The sequence below is a fragment of the Protomyctophum bolini genome, assembly GCF_963924005.1.
Source record: "Protomyctophum bolini genome assembly, chromosome: 5".
In the NCBI taxonomy this organism is placed as follows: Eukaryota; Metazoa; Chordata; class Actinopteri; order Myctophiformes; family Myctophidae; genus Protomyctophum; species Protomyctophum bolini.
This window is the reverse complement of record NC_137866.1, coordinates 18104657-18128208: the sequence shown is the minus strand read 5'-3', so window position 1 is coordinate 18128208 and position 23552 is coordinate 18104657. Positions and strand designations below refer to the sequence as shown.

General features: G+C 41.9%; 1 protein-coding gene across 2 annotated transcripts; it reads left to right on the top strand.

The window, feature by feature from the left end:
- The first annotated feature begins 1056 nt into the window (after window positions 1-1056).
- On the top strand, window positions 1057-20503 carry LOC308316133 (high mobility group protein HMG-I/HMG-Y-like). Of its 2 annotated transcripts, none has more exons than XM_080764539.1 (5): window positions 1057-1174; window positions 4804-4907; window positions 8901-8987; window positions 13429-13491; window positions 17598-20503. In XM_080764539.1, the coding sequence occupies exons 2-5, from the start codon at window positions 4824-4826 to the stop codon at window positions 17673-17675; spliced, it is 312 nt and encodes a 103-aa protein (XP_080620665.1). In that variant the 5' UTR covers window positions 1057-1174; window positions 4804-4823; the 3' UTR covers window positions 17676-20503. The 2 variants fall into 2 exon arrangements, with proteins under 2 accessions (XP_080620665.1, XP_080620664.1); XM_080764538.1 differs by lacking the exon at window positions 1057-1174 and adding an exon at window positions 2328-2459.
- Window positions 20504-23552: the final 3049 nt, after the last annotated feature.

The following is a 23552-nucleotide window of genomic DNA, read 5'->3' as shown; positions in this document are numbered from 1 at the left end:
GGCGATAGCCAATGAAATTCAAGCAACCCTTGCCATTGGTCTCTAAGGTCTCCCGCTGTTAAAACGTACTGTTACAGTACTGTACGTTTTAACAGCGGGCGAGCATCGGCCGACACATCGCCAAATCGCCCGTTATCGCCCAAATTATGAATTAGTTTGGGCGACGTTGCTCTGCCCACTTTTCGACCATCGTCTGTTTGCCTGCTATCGCCGGTAGTTGCCGGGTCCCATAGACAAATAATGCACTTGTGGGTGGGTGTGTGGCTGGCTGGCTGGGTGGGACCCCCCACCACCAGGGACCCCCACACGGAGTTGCACCACTCACTTCAAGTTCACACGGGTGTGATTTTTTTATTGAGCTCCAAAAATATAGATGTTTTGTATGATCAACTCAATCTGAGCTCAATTCCAATGCAAAGAGTTTTTTCGATCGGTGCTAGGCCGGGGACCTGGATGGAATATAACCGATGACGTCACACACAAAAACATAAAAAAGTGTCCTTGAGCAAGACGCTGAACCCCTAATTTCTCCCGATGTGCAGGTTGGTGCCTTGCATGATTTCCTCCGACATCGGTGTAGTCACTGTGTCCATGCATGTAAAGTGCTTTGGATAAAAGCGCTATATAAATTTACTTTTACTCAAGTCAATTTTGAATTCCAGACTTTTAGGCCTACCTGTAAGTATTTCTACATCGCAGTATTGATACTTCACTTGAGTATAAAGAATACAAATAAAATAGTAGCCTATACTAGTAGCCTACTTTTTCCACCACTATAGCACGTCTCACGACTGCCAAATTACATCTGGAGGGCAAACAATATAAGAAGAACAAAAACAAAAACAAAAAAGCAACAACGATGCGGTTTGGGGGGGGGGGGGGTCTGTTGGTGGTCCATTTATTGGCTTAAAAAAATCTCCCTCTCTCTTCTTCCAGTGAAGGCGGGACCAGGGCGGGACACACAACTCCGTCCCCTCCTCCTCTCTCCACTTCTTGTAGATATGGCAGGGCGGGGCTCTCCACCGGGGGGCGGGTCCATTAAAAAAACCTCCTGCAGCCTGGCGCCCTTTTTTTCCTCCCTTTATTCTGCATTCTGCAACAAGAAAAGAATAGAAACTACACGTGCTGTGTTTACACGACGAACGACACAGAGGATTTTCATTCAGAGGAGAAGGTAAAATAAATATATATAACATTATTATTATTATTATTATTTTTAATATATTTTTTAAGTGAAATTTGCGTATCTTTTTAAATCTGTATGTTTAAAGGGGCGGCTGCGAGTGTGTGTGCGCGTGCGTGCGTGCGCGTGCGTGTTTAACATTCACATGTGTGTAATCAAAAGGGAGACACTTTTAATAATATATACATTTTATTATAACAATAATTATTTTACTCTATTAAATGCGTGTGAATGTGTGGCTTTAAAAGGTGCGTGCACATTTAAAGGGGCGTGTTGCTGTGTTCGTGTTACATTCACACACTCACTAGTAGTCACAGTATCGTTAAAGAGGAGAGACTAATAAATATATATTTTATTATAAGTATTATTATTTGCATTATTATTATTTAACTAAAACGAGTGTGAATGTGTGTCATGCTAAAGGTCGGGTTGTTGCTGTGTGTTACATTCACGCTGGTGCGAGACTTTTTATATATATAGGCCTATATTTTATTATAATTATTATGATGTTTTGAAATGTATTTCTGTTATTTAAAGGTGCACTGCATGTACATTTAAATGGGCTGTGTTTGTTACATTCAATTTCACACAGCAGTGTGTAGGCTAGTTGTGGAGGAGAGACTTTTCAAACCGGGCAGAACCGGAGGGTCAAACACAGTGTTGCCATGTCCGCTTATTATAAGCGACTTTGAGCTTGTTTTATTCCCCTCTGTTTAGTTGCTTGTAAATTGGCTCGTTGTTTCCCAATGTTGTTTAAACCAGTGTGTCAATGAGAGCCCCCTAAAAAAACAAAAAATGTCTGCGGACCCCCATCTGAACACATTGCATGCCAGGGAGATTTGGGTTGTTAAAAATGTTAAAAAAAGATATTCCACTTTTTTTTTTTCAAATACTAATATTTATATATATATATATATATATATATATATATATATATATATACTTTTTCGGTGATGCCATTGGACGTGTGTTTGACTGTACCCTGTACTGATTACATTTCTGCCAATAACGTATTCAATCAATCAAAGCTGTAAGCTTGTAGCTCTGCTATTTCCAAAAAGCTTATTTTGGGGGGGCTTGTGGTTTCATATAACCGGTTGCTTGTTTCTCTCACGCGCCATCTGGCAACACTGGGGTACTCAAACAACGAACCACCAACAGCATTACTATTTTATCATCATTATATTTCCGTCGTGTTTTCTTGCCTGTCTTCTCCTCGCTTGGTAGAAGCTTCTAATCTTTCGGTGGGGTGGCGGAGATTATTAAAACGAAGAAGGTAAGATTTTAAACATTAATAAAACACGTACAGGATAATTATAAAACGTGTTTTTGTTGCTTTTTTAAGAAGGAATGAAAATGGGGAAAATCCACACACTGTTAAAAGGCGGGCGGCTGCAAGCGGCGCTCGAGCTCCACACGGTATTTAATGTAGGCTAATTTAATCTCAGGGTTTTCTTTAATCGTGTTATAAATTATATATTTTTTTAGTCTGTTCATGCACGTTACTAACTGCCTTTTCGCGTCGCCAGGCTTAACGTCGACCGCAAACTACGACAATTTATGTGGTTTTTAGAGTAGACGTTTAAATGGAGTGATTTAAAGGCTTGTTTGTGTCTCAGGAGGAGGACGCCGCCATGGAGCACACGACGCTCGATGCGCCCGCTCGTCACGGCGGAACTTCGACCCTTTTTGTTTGCACTTCTTCCATTTACAACCTGTACAGCTACACAAACGTTAATATTTCAAATGTTAAGTGCTTAACCCCAGGGCCACGGGCCACGTAAGTCCTCGGGTGGTTATAAGTACCCGTATCTTCCGTATTAAATAAGAAAATGCATTTTAATTCGATCGCTGGCTCATTTCCTCATAAAGTTATAATGTATTAAGAGTGCAGTACACGTTCCCGACCGATAAGTGGCGCGTAGTTAGTTGAAAGCATAATGGCGAACCAAACTGATGACATAAATAATGGCCACCGATCGGATTTAAATGCTTTTTTTTAATCGCACAATGCTGCAAAAACGGGTACTTGTACCCGCCAGGGGAGCATCATCCGTGGCCTTTGGGATAAGCACTTTATATTTGAAATGTGAACGTTTATGCGGACGTACGGGGTTGTTGAATGGAACGCAGTGCAAGAAAAGAAAGCCCACTGTAGCCCAGGTTGAAGCTCCGCCATGACAGTCAGTCGGTCATGTTTCGTGTGTGTGTTATATTGTGGCTTCCATGGCGGCTCGAGCTGTAGCAGGGGGGAAGGCAGATCTATAAGCTCTTGTGAGCTTGTAGATCTGCCCCCTTTCCCCGGCTTTCTAGCAGACAGACACACACACACACACACACACACACAGCAGAGTCATTGTAATGTGTTTTAATGCACGCACCCTGCAATGCATACACTCACTGCTTGCAGCCACGGTCCACAACGACCGATTTTTATTCCCGCATTATTTTTATTCTATTTTTATTAAAGCTTACATTTGAGAATCGAACCACGTACTTGGCCACACAAATATAACCTTCCACGCAGTGCATATATTATTATAAGCTTGGATATATTGTAGATTGTTGTTTGCTGCGATTATATATATATTTTTTGTAGCTTAGTTCTGTTTATATAGTTTAGTCTTAGAGCCGGGGGGTGGGGGTGGGAGAGAGATATGTGCCGCGTTTTATTGGGGTCGCAGGGCCCAGCTACAGCATGCTAACATACTAATGCTAAACTAGTACAATGCAATGCTACGATGCTAACGCCAATGTTAAACTACCGGTACTAGTACAATGCACACTGCTGCTGCTAGGTAGTGCACACTTTTTGGTGGTTCTCCATTAGTGGGGTCCTAGGCTGTGGACCTTGATGTATGGGGGGGTCTGGACTCTGGGGCTGGGCCGGGTACCCCAGGGGTCCTTGGTGGATGAGATTGGGGGAGACTGCTTCTGCTATTGTGGATGAATGCATGCATCCTCAGTGGTGTAACCATGTACTGGTACATTTACTCTCAAATACTGTACTTTTGAGGTATTACTGGAGTATTTCCAGATTTTCAGTAGGCTACTTTTACTTCTACTCCACTACATCTCCAGAGGCAAATAGCCACTCCACTAGAATTATTTGAAAAGTTTAGTTACTTTGTAGATTTGGGTCTTCAGTCTGTTCAACACCCACATCAAAAACAACACAGAGCACATAACACAAGACAATACAAAAACATCAACGTGATCCTTATCTTTTAACTAGACCAGTTTAATGGAGTTTATTTTAGGAGTGGTTTTCCACCTTTTTCATATGAAGGACGGTCCAATATTCAACATTTTGAGCCACGGACCACCATTTGATGAGATTTACCCTCCTCTACAAGCAAGCTCAACGACTCGTGAGCCTGTAGTTCGGCTAGTGTCCCCCCAAGAACAGGGATGCGAGGGTTCACGTGGTTATGTAAACATTTAAGTTCCTATCACACACACACGCGGTAGTAGTGGAACTATTTCACGGATTATACTGAGGTGAACCCAGCTACCTACTGCGTGTGAGTGACTGTGTGTCCTTGTGTGCTGTCCCATGCTGTGCTGTTCCTGTCTAATATGATGAAATTATTATATATATATATTTTATGTTTTGACAGATCAAACATAGAGAGAGAACATGAGTGGAAAGGAAGCAGCGGAAGGAGAGGAGAAGAGGGGCCGCGGTAGACCCCGCAAGAACCCAGAGGAAAAGGCTGAAGTAGTAAGTGTCCATGTTCAATTCATGTTACTATATTTACGGCCTTTAAATAGATATAGTATTAATGTCCTATATATTAATTTATGTGCTTTAAACATATTGCATTAATACTCATTTGTTTAATTTCTTTAAATGCTGTTGGATGTACTACCATTGTCCATATGTTTATGGGCATTTAATAGAGATATGGTTACCAATTGTAACTTTAGCTGTCCTGTGGACCACCTGGAAACTCCTCAAGGACAACTGGTGGTCCCAGGACAACCGCTGAGTAAAATGATTGTTTGTTCTGTTCACCAAACCTTTTCTGTTTATTGAAAATATTGAAACACAAACCAAATGGACCCTTATGGGTCCAACACTCACAGCGGCAACACAGTAGACAGGAAAAACATGGGACGGATACAGGTTATAGGACCGAGTAGACCAGGGGTGGGCAACTTTTGGCGATGGAGAGGGCCACTATAGTTCCACACTCATCCAGAGGGCCACTATAGTTCCACACTCATCCAGAGGGCCACTATAGTTCCACACTCATCCAGAGGGCCACATTGCATATACTGTTGTATCAAGTATCAAAAAAGGCAGGTCTACAAGTTCAAAACACATCGTACTGTGTTGCCTTTTAAGCTTGTAGATGGGCTATTTTTTAATTGGAATCCTGAAATGTAACAATCATATTTATTTAACTTCAAATGCATTTAGTTATGGGTTACTTATGTTAACTACGGAATTAAATGCAAATACATTGGACATATGTTTATTTATAATGCATTTTCTCTAGTGGTCAATTTGTATTTGCCGGGCTTAAAGTTCTCCATCCTGGGGACGGATTTCCGTCCTGAAAATGTATAGGGATCATTTATGAGATCAGTGTAGAAGATGCGCAGAAACATATTAATGGGGGTGACATGACCGAAGCAGTCACAACGCAGCAAGCTTGCTATGCTAGTCAAGTGGTCTGTAGGGGGCAACAAAAAGTGCCAATCCGATCCTCATAATAATATTTTTTCTGTGGCTCCGCAACTTAATGAATAGTGTGTGTGTGTGTGTGTGTGTGTGTGTGTGTGTGTGTGGGCTCAGGGCTCAATCACCATGCACGACAAGCAGCCCCGCTTCAGCCTGCCCTGGTCTAGCAGTGATAAGTGTTATTAGGACCAACATTAGGACAAATCAAAGTTATCAAACGGCGAAAGTAGCCGATCTGCATGAGGAAACTACTGAACTTTTGTGGAGATCTTGTACAGCCTCCGTGGCATTACGTTGAGTGGTAATGTAACAGTACATGTCTTTGTGAATTGGTAGCATTTCAATAGCACTTGTGGTTTCACGTAAAAGTTTCAACACAACGGCATGTCGTTGCGGTGAAGTAATGAACGATCGCGGCTGGATGTTTTCGTTGTTTTGCACATGCAGGTTACATTTGTCGTTGTTCTAATGTTAAATGCTGTGTATGCGGCTAGCTCTCTTCTGTGACTCATTGTACATGATTGTAGTGCTTTGAAAACACCGCTGTATGTCTGATTTGCGTTCAACTTCATGTATATGTGTATATAAATATTGAAGGATCAAATTAAGTCTGATAATGATGTACCATGCACGTTAACATTTCCATTACTTAAGACCACTTTTCAAATATTTTGTAATATTTTGGACAAATTAGCCAAACGTCGAGGTACCCAGATGCCCGTAGTGCCCTCTGCCCACCTATCCTATAACCAATTTTTGTTGCCAAACCAATGGATTGTCTCTCTTGTAATTTACTTTTGTTCTCACTTGCAACTGTATGCAAGGTACTATTGAAGGCCTATAAGTGTCTTCCTCTGGGGTTTTTAACTTTTAACACACTGCACCATGTGGCTGTAAAATCAAGATGTCGGTATTTGAATTGATTGGCCAGACTAGCAATATGATACAACAGAATTTCAAAAGATGCATCTATAAAATGAAGCAAATCGGTCATAATCTTTCCTAATATATATATTAATTAAAGTGATTTAGCATGAGTTCAGTTAAAGCAAAGTTACTATGTTTACCCAGGGTAACTGGACTAAGCTCAAGAACTTGTTTACAGCCAGGCCCTGCTCATAGAACATTTCATGGTAGGGGTTCAATGCCTTGCTCAAGGGCACTTCAGCTGTGGTAATTTTAACGTGCCGGTCCGGGGATATGAACTAGCGACCTTCCGATATCAAGACCGCTCTGCAAACCGTTCGGCCACAGCTGCCCCCAGTTAACGCACAAAAACAGCCACTTTAAACCAGGAAAGCATTTTAGATTAGGTTTTTGAACAGTGGTTCTCAAAAAAGCTAATGCAAGTGCTACGGGCATTCTTCTGGTAGGCGTGACATGTTTTAATCGGACGTTGGACGGCGCAGAGGAACTTTGATTATGATATGACCTCTGACCCTTGGTCCTATGAGTCAGACGGCAGCATTGAAGCTGTAACCCGAACTCATTCAACTAGTTGTAAACCCCCCTTCCCCCCCTCTACTCTGAATGGACTGAGTAGGGGTGAGTCACCCAGCTAGCTGTCAGCCCCCCCCTTCCTCCCCCCTCTACTTGAATGGACTGAGTTGGGGTGATTCACCCGGATAGTTGTCAGCCAGCTTGTTAGGTCTTCAGGATTGAATTGCGTGGTCGGTTCGATTGCAGCTATGTTACTATGATCTGGAACCCAACCAGAGGCAGCTCTGCCATGACAACTACAGCCACGTGCACTGCAGCCACACCACACTTTTCATTGTCCTCTGCCATGACATCTGCGTGCAGCCACCACACTTTTCATTGTCTCTGCCATGACATCTCCATCTGCGTCCAGCCAGTGCCACCATACTTCATTGTCCTCTGCCATGACATCTGTGTGCAGCCACCACACTTTTCAATGTCTCTGCCACCATGACATCGGCATTCAGACTGCACATTGTCCCTACAGCTCTGCATACGATGTCACATGAACATTTGTTTAGGGGGTTCCCTAGATGACTGGAAGTGACAGTTTAAGGACTTTTCTTTAAGGGTCTCAAAGTGTGCTTGAGTGGGTTCCAAATGGCCCCGTACGGGTGTGTAACTCTTGAGTGTACACAAATGGAACTAAATGAACCCATAAAGTGTATTTGTACACTTCAGAGTTATGGGGGTCCTTGAAATTACTACTGTACACTAAATGGAACAGAGCCTTAATTAGTATCGTCTAACACCTGTGAAGGAAGTCGGAAGTGGCCTGTAATTAGAAACGTTTTCTTTCTTCCAAAATGGCGTGTGCAAATTAAGAGCCCATTGACCTGCATTTTTGGTAGTGACAGTACTTTTACTTAAGTAGAAGAAGATGCAGTACTTATTTCACCACTAGCTAGCCACCTGTCAGCCCTGAAGTAGCGCTGCATGGGTGTCTGTTGCACTGACCTTGGGATGGCACTCCCTCCCTCCTGTGTGCCGTGTATGATTTGGCACCATCTGAAAAGGTTTTGTGCCAGCGACCCCCCCCCCCCAGGAGTGAAGATTTGTGTTTTAAACAAAACACAATTCTTGAACATTTTTCGCAATTAAAAATAAATCAAAAATGGCAGATGCCCAAGCTTATTTTTGTATAGCCAATATTTATTATAAGCCAACACGGATGCTTTAATGGTTTTTAATGGTTAGATTCATGCTTCAAAGGTCTTTAAAATGGCCAGGTACTCCTATAGAGGGTATGCACGTGACATCATCATACCCGGAAGTTATGCGGAAACGCCTACTGCGTGGGGGAAATTTTTTTTACTCTGTCCTTGACAGCCCATACACCCACACATAAAAGTCTTATCTGATTGCATTAAACGGTGTTAAACTACATTAAATTCACTTTGACACTCGCTTTGCCATTCACTATATGCACGCTCATACCCTCTATAGGAAATCCACTGCTTGGTCTAAAACTATATCCCTTTAAAAAATATATATTTAACTGTACTTTTCTTTTGTTATTGACTGTTTTCTCTTCTCTTTATTCTCCAGGAGCCCAGCGGTTCCCCGTCAGCGAAGAGGCCCAGAGGTCGGCCGAAGGGCTCCAAAAACAAGAGGCACGGAGCAGTGAAGGCCAAAGTATGTTTTTACCATCATACCCCCTTACTTAACCAGTCTTGTTTTTGAGTGGTGCAACCACTCCAACGAACAGCAATGTCTGTGTTAACCTATGTGACTATGTATGTGTCTATGAGTACCAGTAGGGGCAAAAGTGGTGCTGCCAGAAGCGGAGAGAGAGTGCTGCACTGTTGCCTGCTAATGAGAGAGAGAGAGGGGAGAGGGGAGTTGCACCACTCAGTTCACACGAGTGTGATTTTTAACACTCATGCCCCATCCTTACCCCCTTACTTAACCTATCTGTTTTTGAGCGGTGCCTCCGCTCCAATACGTGGCTGTGTGTCTGCGTCTGTATGTCGGAGCACGGAAAGCTGCAACATAGTAACTCTGTCACTTCTCAACCGTTTTTGACGCGGGAAGGCTTGCCGGAGTTTGGCCATGTCAAGACTCAAGACTGGCATCCCTAGTTTGGCCTTGTCAACACTGGCGTCCCTAGTTTGGCCTTGTCAACACTGCCATCCCTAGTTTGTCCATGTCAACACTGGCATCCCTAGTTTGGCCATGTCTTTATAGGCAAAAGATGTGAAGGGGGAAAAAAACACATGCCTCCCGGTGTGAACCAGCCCCCCCCCCCCCTACCCCCCCTCCACTCCAAACACACAGCCCTAGTTCTTCTCTTCTTGTCGTCTCCATAGCAACAGCTGATTTCTCCCCTCGCCCCAACCCTCTGTCTCCCATTCTGTCTCTCTCTCTGTCTCTCTCTCTGTCTGTCTCTCTGTTCATTTTGACAGCAAATTCCAATTAAGTCTCGAATAACACACCATTTAGTTTTAGTTCTATTTAGTCATCACAAATGGTTTAGTCTAAAGGTCATTACACACTGGCGAATTAGCGACGCGATGCGAATAAGCGATCTGAAAATGCGAAATATTGCACGTTGCAGTTAGCCTGCGAATCTCTGCAAAATACGACACCAGAGCGAACAAATAAAGAGCGAAAACAGTCGCATTTTCGCACATTCACCACTGATGTGGAAGCTTGCATGGACTTCAATTGTTTTTTTTTAAATGCGAATTATTCGCACAAATATATTGCTTCGCCAGTGTGTAGTGAGGGGTGCTCTTATCATCGTACATCATCATACATCTCATTCCGGCCAATTAGAATTTTCGTCCTCACCTTCGTCTTAGGGTTTACACAAACATTCAAAATTGTCCATTCATTGTCAATGCCATTTAAAGATGGTGTGCCATGATTTCTTTCCACCCTAAAACATGAAAAAGTACAGTATTTGTTAAAATGGCGTCTTTATGTGGACACACCCACCCATTCAAGTATGCCTGTTGTGTGGTGATGGATGGTGATCCACCTGAACTGAAGCCACACCCACAGCTGCTTTTTTAAAGGGGGAGGGGAAGGGATGATATTATGATGTCACTATATCGCTGTTTTTTTCTTTCATTGGCACATTTGACTGTCAAGGTTTCAGCCTCCAGGAAGTTTCTCTAAATACAAAGGGAAGACATTGCACATAACCACACCAAGGGGTCTAATGAAGTACTCTCACCTCATAAACACATGGAAAACTGGAAAGAAATAAAAAAAATCATTGTTTTATATACACTAAAAGATGGGCATACAATTAAGACTGGTTATCGAGTTCTCATTTGCTACAACCTATGTCACTCACTTTTGAGTGACATAGAAACCAGCCACGTATTCAATATGAAAGCATGTCGTGCACCGACGCTGCCACGTGTTGTGAGCTTGTAGATCGGCTATAGATCGGCAAAGGCTCTCTTTTCACACGGAGAGAAAAACCCCCAAAAAGAGACCAAAAGCACAGCATGGGGGAAAAACTAATCTGAAATCCATTTTTCTGAATCGGATAACACTATTCAGCAATCTACAGTTTATTTAGTCGACAAATGTATTTCGGTGGGCCTTGATGTCGTCCTAATGGCAGATTTGACACTTGCTGAAAACGCAAGTGTAAAATCACGTCGCACTGTGACAAGATCTTCTATTTTTTTTTTGTTGCATGCAACCAAGTGTAACATGACTTATACTGGATCTCTTGTGCACTAGTCCCTAACATTTTAGCATAGTTTTTATTTGTTAATATATTTAGTCATATAGCTTAGTTTACATTTAGTTTACATTTAGGTTTAGTGTTGGTGTTTTAGTCATTTTAGTCTATTACATCAACACTGTTTCAGTGTCTCCTAGCAACTGAGGATCATTCACTGAAAACACAATACTTCGGCTTTGGCACCCAGAACTTTCACAAATTACGTCCCGGTGGTTGGGAACCTCTGGTGTAAAGTAACTAAGTACGTTTACTCAAGTACTGTGCTTAAGTAACATTTTGAGGTATTTTTATTTTGCTGGAGTATTTCCAACTTTCAGTACGTTGACTTATACCCCACTACATCTTGGAAGCAAATGTTTACTCCACTACACCTATTATATGGAAACCTTAGTTTATTAGCAAATATTTTTAATATAAATATGGTCTGTTGGAGCTACTGGAGGCGAAATGGTACATGAAGCCTACAAATGGTCTCCTAAGTAAAGTAGGCGTGGTTTGCTCCTCCGCTGACACACTGAGAGCATTATATGGCAAATGTAATGATTCCCACTTCCCAAATTCGCCCCATCAACCGGGAGTCTAAGATGGTATGGAATATTATATTGAGCATTGGAACACGCATTTTATTTCGCTTTTAATGTCCAATAATTTCACGTTATAATATTAATCTCATATGGGGCCAGAGCCCTCTGTGTGTCGTCCGTCAGACTGCAGATGGATCGACAGAATGTTCCGGACTGGGATAAAGAGGTCGATAACGATAATCTCCCGATTTGTCTCTTAAAATAAGCAATTTTAGTATGAATATCTTGGAAATATTGTGTGCCTTGTGGTGATTGATTGGGTCCAGTATTTAGTTCAGTGACCATGGAGTTAAGTAAAATAGAGATGTATGTATGTATATAAGGGCCGGGACTTAATTGATATTGACTACAGAAAAAATAACGCATTTAATCGCACCTTTCTTTTCACCGCGGAACGTTTCTCGCTGGGTAGTACTGGATAGGCTGCGGCACGCCTGCACCACAGCAGCAGTCCACTCTACACTACAGCTCCGTCAGACAACAACAAAGCCGCTTATATCGCTTTTGCTGCATGGATGGGACATTTAGATTTAAAAGCTATCGGATGGACGTGTGGATAGCAGCATGGTTGTGTGCAATGTCAGAGGGAAAGGATCCATAAGCCTAACGTTATATATATGACTAACGTTAGCTTCCATGCTAGCTGCTTCAGCTTAACATGTCTCACAGAGTACACCGTTGCAGTGATTTCAGCACAGCACGAAGCTGTCAAGCTGTCCTTGATGCGAAACATACTGAAGCCGAAAGCGTGGAAGTCCGTGGTCAGACAATGGTCTGCCCCAACCCCATGCACTCCCCAACAAGTTCATTCCACAGTTTATTTTTCCCCCTTAGAGTATATACTCTAGGGTTTCCCCCCTCATAAAGTAGTTTTTATTTGTTTTCTCATGCCCCGCCATGTAAAGCACAGTATTCATATACACACTGAAGACACTTTATAGGCATTTGCTGCAATTCTTTATCTGTTGGGGAAAAAAAGTTGTATTGCTTAAAGGGGAATGCCACTCATTTTCAACATTTGTGTGGAAAACTGAAATAAAAAGTCCCCCCATTCTGTGTTTCCTAGAACTGGAGGTCTGAAAAAAACAGTAACATTATGTAGTACATTTTTGTGATGTCACTGAGATGTACTTCATGTTACTGAACTGAACTGAACCTCCAGTTCTAGGCAACACAGAATGGGGGGGGGGGACTTTTTTATTATATCCACACAACAACTCTAAGGTATATTAATTACAGTAAAATGAGTGGAATCCCGTAGTCACTATTCATTTAATTCACTGGGATACCAAAACTTTTGGAAAAAAAGGTTTCTCAATGTTCTCGGGTTGAATATTGATATGCGATTAAAATGCGATTAAACGAGATTCATTCATTACAAAGCTTCTAATTAGATTTCAAAATGTAATGAGTCCCAGCCCTAATATGTATATGAATGTGTATCTGTGCATGTATGTATATGTGTGCAAACAAGTACTTAATGTGAGTAGTTTTTCTGCCACTGCACTGCCAGCTGCCTCTGTCTGACCAGGTGTCCATGCAGAGAACTGGAGTGTCCTTCCAGATAATAGAGCCATGAACTCAATGCCCCCGTTTCTATCTGTCTTGTCTGTCACTGGAGCCCTCTGCAGGCTGCAAGCTGCAGCTTCATATCTGGATGCATGTGATTGACTCATGTTTTTTTTCTTTTTTGATATGGTTTATTAAGATGTTGGTTCACCGACTGTTTAAAAAAAAGTGAAATTCTTTGTCAGCCCCTAACTGAGTCCATCTCCGTGTTTTCCAGAAAACGACGACGGCCGCGCCCGTCACAGCCAGCGGAAAACGCCGGGGACGACCCAAGAAGGAGGTACGAGATCCATGTTGATGATCCTGCAATGCTTCCTTCAGGAGCCATGTTGATGTTTGTATACATCAACATGGCTTATATTTTATACTACTTGAGTCTCACCACTTGTCTTAGAGTAGACCGTCTACTCTAGACTTTGGTGCGTTCTTACTGTGTCGGAGCGTGGGAAGGGATGGGGCGAGCGCGCAGGTGGGCCCGGTTGAAAAAAGAAACGGGGGCACCCCGACGTCATGTTTTGGCGGGGAGGCATTCGGTCTCCCCTGGTGGGGGGGGGGTGGTACCCGTGCGCAGCCTCCCGTGCCGGGAAAACGGGTGGCTCGAGCTTGTAGATCTGCTATTTTTGCAAAAATCGTGAAAATGTTTGCAAATCTTTAACTCAAGTCTTTGCTTCTAGTTGGAAGGGGAGTGGCGGTCCCTGGAACAAAATACTTTCAGATGGGTCGGTGGCCAAATGCATATAATTGTGGGGCTACTTGACATGATTAGGTTTGAGCACATAGAAACATGATTAGGTTTGAGCACATAAAAACATGATTAGGTTTGAGCACATAGAAACACATGATTAGGTTTGAGCACATAGAAACACATGATTAGGTTTGAGCACATAGAAACACATGATTAGGTTTGAGCACATAGAAACACATGATTAGGTTTGAGCACATAGAAACATGATTAGGTTTGAGCACATAGAAACATGATTAGGTTTGAGCACATAGAAACATGATTAGGTTTGAGCACATAGAAACATGATTAGGTTTGAGCACATAGAAACACATGATTAGGTTTGAGCACATAGAAACACATGATTAGGTTTGAGCACATAGAAACATGATTAGGTTTGAGCACATAGAAACATGATTAGGTTTGAGCACATAGAAACACATGATTAGGTTTGAGCACATAGAAACATGATTAGGTTTGAGCACATAGAAACATGATTAGGTTTGAGCACATAGAAACATGATTAGGTTTGAGCACATAGAAACATGATTAGGTTTGAGCACATAGAAACACATGATTAGGTTTGAGCACATAGAAACATGATTAGGTTTGAGCACATAGAAACACATGATTAGGTTTGAGCACATAGAAACACATGATTAGGTTTGAGCACATAGAAACACATGATTAGGTTTGAGCACATAGAAACATGATTAGGTTTGAGCACATAGAAACATGATTAGGTTTGAGCACATAGAAACATGATTAGGTTTGAGCACATAGAAACACATGATTAGGTTTGAGCACATAGAAACATGATTAGGTTTGAGCACATAGAAACATGATTAGGTTTGAGCACATAGAAACATGATTAGGTTTGAGCACATAGAAACACATGATTAGGTTTGAGCACATAGAAACACATGATTAGGTTTGAGCACATAGAAACACATGATTAGGTTTGAGCACATAGAAACACATGATTAGGTTTGAGCACATAGAAACATGATTAGGTTTGAGCACATAGAAACATGATTAGGTTTGAGCACATAGAAACACATGATTAGGTTTGAGCACATAGAAACACATGATTAGGTTTTAGCACATAGAAACACATGATTAGGTTTGAGCACATAGAAACACATGATTAGGTTTGAGCACATAGAAACGCATGATTAGGTTTGAGCACATAGAAACACATGATTAGGTTTGAGCACATAGAAACATGATTAGGTTTGAGCACATAGAAACATGATTAGGTTTGAGCACATAGAAACACATGATTAGGTTTGAGCACATAGAAACACATGATTAGGTTTGAGCACATAGAAACACATGATTAGGTTTGAGCACATAGAAACACATGATTAGGTTTGAGCACATAGAAACATGATTAGGTTTGAGCACATAGAAACATGTGGACTCGACCTCGGTTCTAAACGGCTTTAACAAACCAGCTGTTTGTTTCTGTTAGCAGGAAATGTAGTTGTATGAACCTCCTCCATAAGGCTGTACCGCATTGGACGCACACAGTGACCCATAGTTACCTCTGGGTCTAGCTACCCTATTGCTACCCTGGTCTCTGCGTTACACACAGTGACCCATAGTTACCTCTGGGTCTATCTACCCTATTGCTACCCTGGTCTCTGCGTTACACACAGTGACCCATAGCTACCCCACTACCCTGGTCTCTGCTTTACACAGTGACCCATAGTTACCCCACTACCCTGGCCTCTGCTTTACACAGTGACCCATAGTTACCCCTCTACCCTGGCCTCTGCTTTACACAGTGACCCATAGTTACCCCACTACCCTGGTCTCTGCTTTACACAGTGACCCATAGTTACCACTCTACCCTGGTCTCTGCTTTACACAGTGACCCATAGTTACCCCACTACCCTGGTCTCTGCTTTACAGTGACCCATAGTTACCCCACTACCCTGGCCTCTGCTTTACACAGTGACCCATAGTTACCCCACTACCCTGGTCTCTGCTTTTATGAATGAGAGAGGGTGGGGGGGGGGTTGTTAGTGAGAGCTTGAGGAAACTCAACGGTGTTGCCATGTCTGCTTATTATAAGCAACTTTTGGCTTTTTCCACCCTAAAGTTGCTTGTAAATATTGATAGTTGAGTGTTGTGTTTTTGTGTGGGCTTATTTCTAAAGTGTAGTTTATTTTGGGCTTGACACAACAAAGTTTGTCGGGATCGGGATTCGAACCTGCGACACACTGTCATGCTGGATTACCAGGCAAGGTGCCTGGACCACTGGCCCAGGCCGGGTGTGGTTTTTGAAAGTGTATAAGCAACTTTGTGTAAAGTCGCAGGTTTATAAGGTTGTTTTCAGACGGACCTAGTTGCTCGTTTTTCTCTCTCGCAAAACCTGGCAACAGAGGATGCGTCATGGCTGACTCACTGCACTGGCGTGAATCACTCCTCACTTGTTACAGGATGGCTCACTACTCTGCCTGCTGCTGAATGGAGGGGGGTTTCCCTCCCCTGAAGGAAGGGGTTAGATTACACTAGCAAACTTCATTTAGGATGCATTCTAATGTCTCCATGTTGATACAGTATATACTTGGCTCGGTATTGAAGTTGGTAGTAGTAGTAGTGGTGGTGTGGTGAGTGAGTCAGTAGCATCTGGAATGGAGCTGACCTCAAATGCTACCAGAGGATTTACAGCTATGACAATGTGTGAGATATGGCTTCTTGACATTAGTAGAGGAACTTGAACCTTGGCTGGTGTATCGTTTGTCTAGTATTGTCTAGTTTCTTTTTTCATATCCAATTCAATTATTCAGCATTTGAGCCACCGGCCACCATTTGGTGAGGTTTTGCCTCGCAGACACTTTGTGCTGTGCAGCTGTTGAGCTTGTACATCAGCTTTTTTCAGTGGTGGAGAGTAACTAAGTACATTTACTTAACACACTCCCTACTTTTGGTGGAGTACTCCGCCATGAGGAATGTAATAACCTTCTGCTCTTGGCGGAATTCTCCGCCAGATAAGCTTTATTATTGATATCAAACCGGATCGCTGATTTCTATTTTTTCATTATTATTTTGGCTCGGCCTTTCCTTCTTTGGCGATCCTAGACCGGGTTGCGCAACAGTGGTCCCGTCCACATCCCATTATACAGGCTGACTAAAAGCTGAATAACTCCTAATCTACGGAGCTCTCCATGGTTTGGTCAATTAGCGCTATGTTCGGAGGTCTTTGCTGATTATCCAGTGGTCTAGATGGAAACATTGGCGCTTTCTAGAGCAAGGATGGCTATAGTTTAGCTCGCTAGCATTGACGCTATTTATTTAGCATAAGATGGACGCCCACAACATCCGTTTCTGTGCTGTGTGCAACCTCTAAATCGCCCCCACAGCCCGTGGCACTCTGAAGTTGGCTTTGCGTCCAGCAGGTTGCAGTGAACCTGTTAATAATGGGATGAATCTACAACAAGAGCCATTCTAGGGCTAAATCTAGAGTTGCAATACCCTCCATTGACTCCCTAATCATCCAATAAATATCGTTTTGCTATAAGTTATTCATCCCTCTTTTATCCATCCGGCGAGACGGGTCGATTAGGAGCACCAAGAAACTCCTCCAGGTGCTCCTCTGAGTACTAGACCAAAAAAGTTGTGTGCAGCCCTGTATATAATGTTTTCATTTCCCATAGCCGGTGGTAGAGGAGAAGGCCGCCCAGGAGTCGTCTGAGGAGGCAGAGGGGGAAGAGGAGGAGGAGGAAGAGCAGTAGACAACGCCTACCTCACTGACATGCTGAATTCCTGTCACCTCTACAAGACTACATCTACCATCATGCAACAGCAGTTTCGTGCCACCTCTACAAAACTACTACCATCATGCAGCAGCAGCAACGGGGGCCGCCACAAATGAACGATGGACTCTGCTCAACAACAACAAACATGTTTCATCAAAGAATTGTATAATTCTTAAATGACAGGTAATAACAGTTTCTGTTCTCCATACATACATGTTTCAAATGCGTTACCATTTAGTCTTTTATACTGGACAAAAGAAAACAAACACACAACGCTCCTAAAACAAGGAGTCTGGACCTTATTTTTTTCTCTCTCTCAATCTGCTTGTTTTTTTTCTCTTGTTCCCTAAAAAAAAAGCTTGGTTTGTTCGTAGGATGGTTTGTAGGATTGTAATTCTTTCCCCTCCCCTCTCTCTCTGCTTAACGTTACTTGATAATATTCCTTGGTTTTGAAATGGTAATAAAATAATTTTGGGATGGTAGGGGGCGGGGCATCACGCTGGACCTTCGTGTCTATCTCTCGCCGTCGTGTTATTTTTTACTGGACACTGGTGACATTTTACTTGGAATAACTTTTTTCTCCCGTGTGTGAAGTGGTTTGAATCTGTACCCCGTCAATGCGTACATTTGTTATTAAAATAATGGGTGGAGTAGAGGGGCGGGGAGTATTTTCAGGATTTCTTTTGGTAATGGGGATAAAAGGTTGTATCTGTTTTTTTTTTTTAATTATATATATATAGAAACTTAAATGATATCCATGTGTCTAAAAACTAACTTCAATCTTTCAAGTCGTTTTTCATTGCCGCCCCTCCCCCCCCTGTACACTTATTGGCTCTCTAGAAGAGGCGGTTCCCGAACCTTTTAGTTTAAAGGACCCCGCCCTAACCCTGATGGCGTTCAAAATGGACCTGTAGTGTAAGGGTCCATTTGCGCCACTGCCTCCCCCTCCCTCAAGCAATTTGACGTTTCAGGTTCTGTAACTTCGGAAAGCGTACAAATGGCCGTCCATTTCAATCAGCGGGTCCAATGCTCGATATGTCTGGTTGCACAGAAGGCAGCCTCCGTGTCTCACTCTCACGACTTTGAGATTCCATTTGTACACTTATATATATACATATATTCCCCCCCCAAGTTTGAGAACCACGACGCAGTCATCCAGTGTGCTTTAAGCGAGCAACAGTGGCGCATCTTTTTTTTCTTTTTCTTATCAGGGAAACATTGTTAACACTGTCTTCACGGACGGCCTGGTTTAGGCTTTGTCTTACGGATCCTACAAGCCCACACACAGCGGGTCGCGTCTGTGATGCGTTGTGGGCTGGTAGAGCGGCCATGTTTGGCACGCTTGCCGCCGTTGTGAATTCTAAAATGGCCGATGCTTTCCCAAATTGAATGGCTTATAGTATAAACCGGGCGGGAGTATTGACTTTTCTTTTTAGGGCTTTATTCCTTCTGTGTCGTCACGTTTGCGCCGCTAAACTAAATCCTTACCATTTCTTTTTCTTAACCGATCTCATAGAATGTTGTACGCTGTCTTCGCTCCGGGGGGGGGGATGCTTTTCTTTTTTTATTTTATTTTGAATTTTGTGTCTGGGAACTCTTCTTGGTCACAGTCCAATTACTGGGTTTATTTTGTTTCTTTTTTAAGTTTTTCTTTTTTTTCACAAACCTTAATAAAAATCGCTGCTACAACCTCAGTTAAAACAAAACCCGGAAAAACTGCAAACAACCCGTCGGGGCCATTCACAGCGCCTGGTTGAACCTTCATAATACCTCACACACAACGAAATATCGCTTAAATGAAATATACTTTTTACAATTATAGTTCCGTTTAAGAAAAAAAAATGTACAAAAAAAAGATGGAAAAAAAAAACTGGTTTCTGTGCGTTGGATGTTTATAACCTCTGGTTAGGATTGTTTTTGTCTTGATTACGTACATGGTCTTTATTATACTACATAGTTCTGTGTGTTTTTCTGTTGAAGAAAAAAGAAAAAGAAAATGGCTGTAAAAGTGTGTGTGTGTTGCGTAACAAGTGGTTTTCAAAGTGGGGTGTGGGGACTCGAGAGGGAACCCAAATGGACCTTGAGGTCCGAAACTATTGAGAGTGCACCAGTGGAACCAAATGTACCCGTAGTAGGTGTTACATTTGTTTCCACTTCCCAATGCAGATCTCTGTTTTTGACCCCTTTTGTGTACATACACACACGCAGCTTTACAGCTTTTTTTTTCTATTAGTTTTAAAAATGTGTGAAGCAACGTCAGGGAAATGAACCTGTCAGCTTATGTTATACTGTTCGCTGACTGTGGTAGAAAATTAGCAGGTCGTGTTTTTATCCTTCAATAAAGAAATAAATCTTTTCTGGTGCACTGAAAAAAAATGTTGGTTTGGATTTTCATGGACAAATGTGTTTTTTCTTTGACTTGACACTTGTGGGTGTTTTTTTTTTTTTCCTTTTCCGTGTTTTCTTTTTTTTTCCTTTTTTCTTTTTTTGTCCATCAGTCAGTCATTGGCTCCGCCTTCCCCCCACGTTAACAAATTCAAACAATGAACTATTGATTTAATGGTGGTTTATTTTCATAATTGCGCGGCTATTTTAATATTGCGATGCCCTTTCTTTACACGAACCGCCCATCGTCGTCTCATGCGTTCATTCATAAAACTGTAAATTCAAGAATATGACGGGATCACTTCTTTTAATGTACACTGTCAAAAACATGTCAAATGTACAATGTCTATATTTCTATGGTGCCCTATGATGACAATTTGTATCCGGAAAATCGTCAATAAAGACAAGAATTTATTCTCTTTCTTGGGGTTTTTTTTTTAACGCATATTTTTGTTTTGTTATAGCCATTTTAGTTTAGATTGAACTCTTCATCTACTCGAATAGCTTAATATTTTATCTGCTTAAATATCTCAGGGGGATTCGTATGTTTTAGCATTCGATCATTTATTATTTGGTGTAAAAAAAACCTTTGAATAAAAACATATCTCAGGGGAAACTAGGTGGTTGATCTTTCAATGGTAGTCTGTCAGAAATCTTAGAGGTTTCCTGGTCCCCTTTTAGCCTGTGACCCAAAAATGTGATATTTGGGCTGCCAGTTGCCCGTGTATGCACTAAAATTAACTCCAGTCAAAGAGGGATCACAAGTTTGTTGTTTTTAAACCAACCTGTGGTTTCCTACACAGTCAGGCTCATGGACTGCATCTCTCAATGCGTTCCTGTTGGTAATGAGTCATAAAAGCACGTTTTTAAGGACAGTACATATTTTATGTACAGAGTCAGAATCATCCTGGTGCCAGGCCTTTAAAAACAGTACATATTTAATGTACTGAGTCATAAAATCATCCTAGTACTGTGCCTTAAGAACAGGACATATTTAACAGACTAGTCATTCATTCAAAGTTTAGTCATTCATTCAAAGTTTTATCAACCAACAGTATTTTAAACCAGTGATCCTTGAGGGGTTTCCAGGTGGTCCCTAGCTAAATGTTGGTAACCAAATGGACTCTTGTAGATCTTTAACTCGACGAGTTAAATTATTGTTAAACATTTGCACATTTACAAGAACATAAAATGGATCCTAACGGGTCAAATTAGTTCCATTTTACATTCCTAAAGAGTTACATTTTTGTTATACATTGGCATTGGTTAGTTAATTTACAAGAAGTCCACAATTTCAGAATGTAGAATTTTTATTTTGATCAACGTTTGCATGTTATCTCTCCTTATGGCACCAATGTCAATGGAGCATGGACATGTGGAAATATTCTTTTGTTTTTTTTTGTCTGAAATGAAATCTCATCTGATGGCGGTTCGTGGCTCAAATGTAGGCCTAAATACTGTAGGGCATTTATATGAAAAGGGTTGAAAACCACTGTTTAAATAAATAAACCATTCAAAGTTTCATAACCCAACAGTAGTATGTATATTTAAACCATTCACATCTTTGTAGAATGATGCTCATTCTGAGGCTGAGTCATGGTTTGTCATGTCTTTAATAAGCTTCCACATCCTGATCTGTTTGGATTATACTTGATGTACGCTACATGATGATGGAGTGACTCATTCTGATCCGTTTGCATTACTACGTGACGGAGTGACTCAAACGGATGCAATTCCACCGGTGGGAGAAGAAAATAAAATGAGAAAGAAAAAAGCAGTTTGAAAGAACCTTCAATTCCTCCTGCAACCAACCAACCAACCAACCAACCATTTACCCCTTTAACCCATTAGCTGTAGCTTTTAACCACTTTAACCGTTTTAAACTTTAGCTGTTGAAAAATATCCGATAGACAAGCTCATACTGCTATCTTTGAGAAATCGTGAAAATGTGCTGCAATTTTTTGAATATATATTATTTCACAGCGAAATCACAGCAAATCTTTGGGAAGCGACTGCAAAGTATTTGCCAAAATTACAAGTGCTTGGTATTCAACCCTTGCTTTGAGTTGCTTAGTGGATTGGATGATTTCACTCTCCCAAGGTGGGGGTATTGGCCATTTTTACACTTTTTTAATTTTACACTCAGTGTTAGGGAACTCTGTAGCGGGTGGAAGAACCAAAAGCAGCTGCAACAGCTTGGCACCATGCTGGTCACCAAACCTAGCCACATTATGCTGTGGGATCGCATCCCATTCCTCAACCAGGTTCGGTTGCAAGTCATCCAACGTGGTTCTGTTGGTCACTCTAGCACGCACAGCGCGCCCAAGATGATCCCACAAGTGTTCAAATTGGTTGAGGTCTCGACTTACAGCAGGCCATTCCATCCTCTCCTCTCCAAATACTGGAGGTAGGCTACTCTGCTGTTGTGGCTGCTTATGGATCAAGGTCCGCCAAAATACATTTTAGTCGAGTAAATCAACCGTAGATTCAGTCGACTAAAGTCTTAATTAATTGATTTAATCAACTAAAACTACACTATACACACTAAAACATTTCAGATGACTAAAACTAAATTCACTTTTATTCCAAAGACTATGACTAAACTAAATTACTATGACTAAACTAAAACAAAATGTGCTGCCAACATCATCACTGCCTGAATAACAAAAAATAAACAAACATCAGAACTAGTTCCAGAAACCTGCACAGTGCACACATCTCTTTGTTTTGTATTTTATACTGTAGTGTACAGACCACCACAGATGATGCAGAACACTTCCGTTGCTCCCCCACTAGGAGGCATAGCTAGACCATAGCTTTTGAAACAACAGCAATGCATGGTATTGGGCTCCATCTTGTGGCCGTAGCGGGTAGTGTTTCCATCTCGCCTGAACGCCTCAAGTTGTTGATTTATAGTTTCAACAGTTATACAATCTGCAATAAGATAGGGGTGGAAAGTAACTGAGTACACTTACTCAAGTATTGCACTCAAGTAACATTTAGTGGTACTTTCCAATTCCCAATATTGTTTCACTTCTACTACTACAGCTCAGATCCAAATTTTATTTTACTCCGCTACATTTATTTGAAAACTAGTTTTAGTTGCCCCCCCATGCCAAAGCGCCAGCGCTCGCCCAGCAGTCTGCGGATGCGTGCACGTGACCTCGGCCGCTTCTCGCCCTCTGGCATCTTATTGGTGTATTTATTTACTTGGCCGATAAAAGGCCTTTCCTGTTATTGATGAGGTGGAAGGTGAAGGTTAATGACCCCTGCCGAACAGGAAGTGGAGACCTAACGTGTCACATCCTGTCTGCGTGGCAGTGCGGCCAATTAGGACACAGGTCCCTAATTAAGCCACAACTCCCCAGCAGCCAATTAGGATACAGCTCACTAATTAACCCACAACACCCCAGCAGCCAATTAGGACACTGCTCACTAATTAGGGTGACTACATTAGAGTGTAGGGGT

Excerpts from the sequence above, each read along its gene's own strand:
- LOC308316133 (XM_080764539.1), top strand. The coding sequence starts at position 4,824 with ATGAGTGGAAAGGAAGCAGCGGAAGGAGAGGAGAAGAGGGGCCGCGGT. Across the intron at positions 4,908-8,900 it reads CAGAGGAAAAGGCTGAAGTA|GAGCCCAGCGGTTCCCCGTC; the intron begins GTAAGTGTCCAT and ends TTTATTCTCCAG. Across the intron at positions 8,988-13,428 it reads ACGGAGCAGTGAAGGCCAAA|AAAACGACGACGGCCGCGCC; the intron begins GTATGTTTTTAC and ends CGTGTTTTCCAG.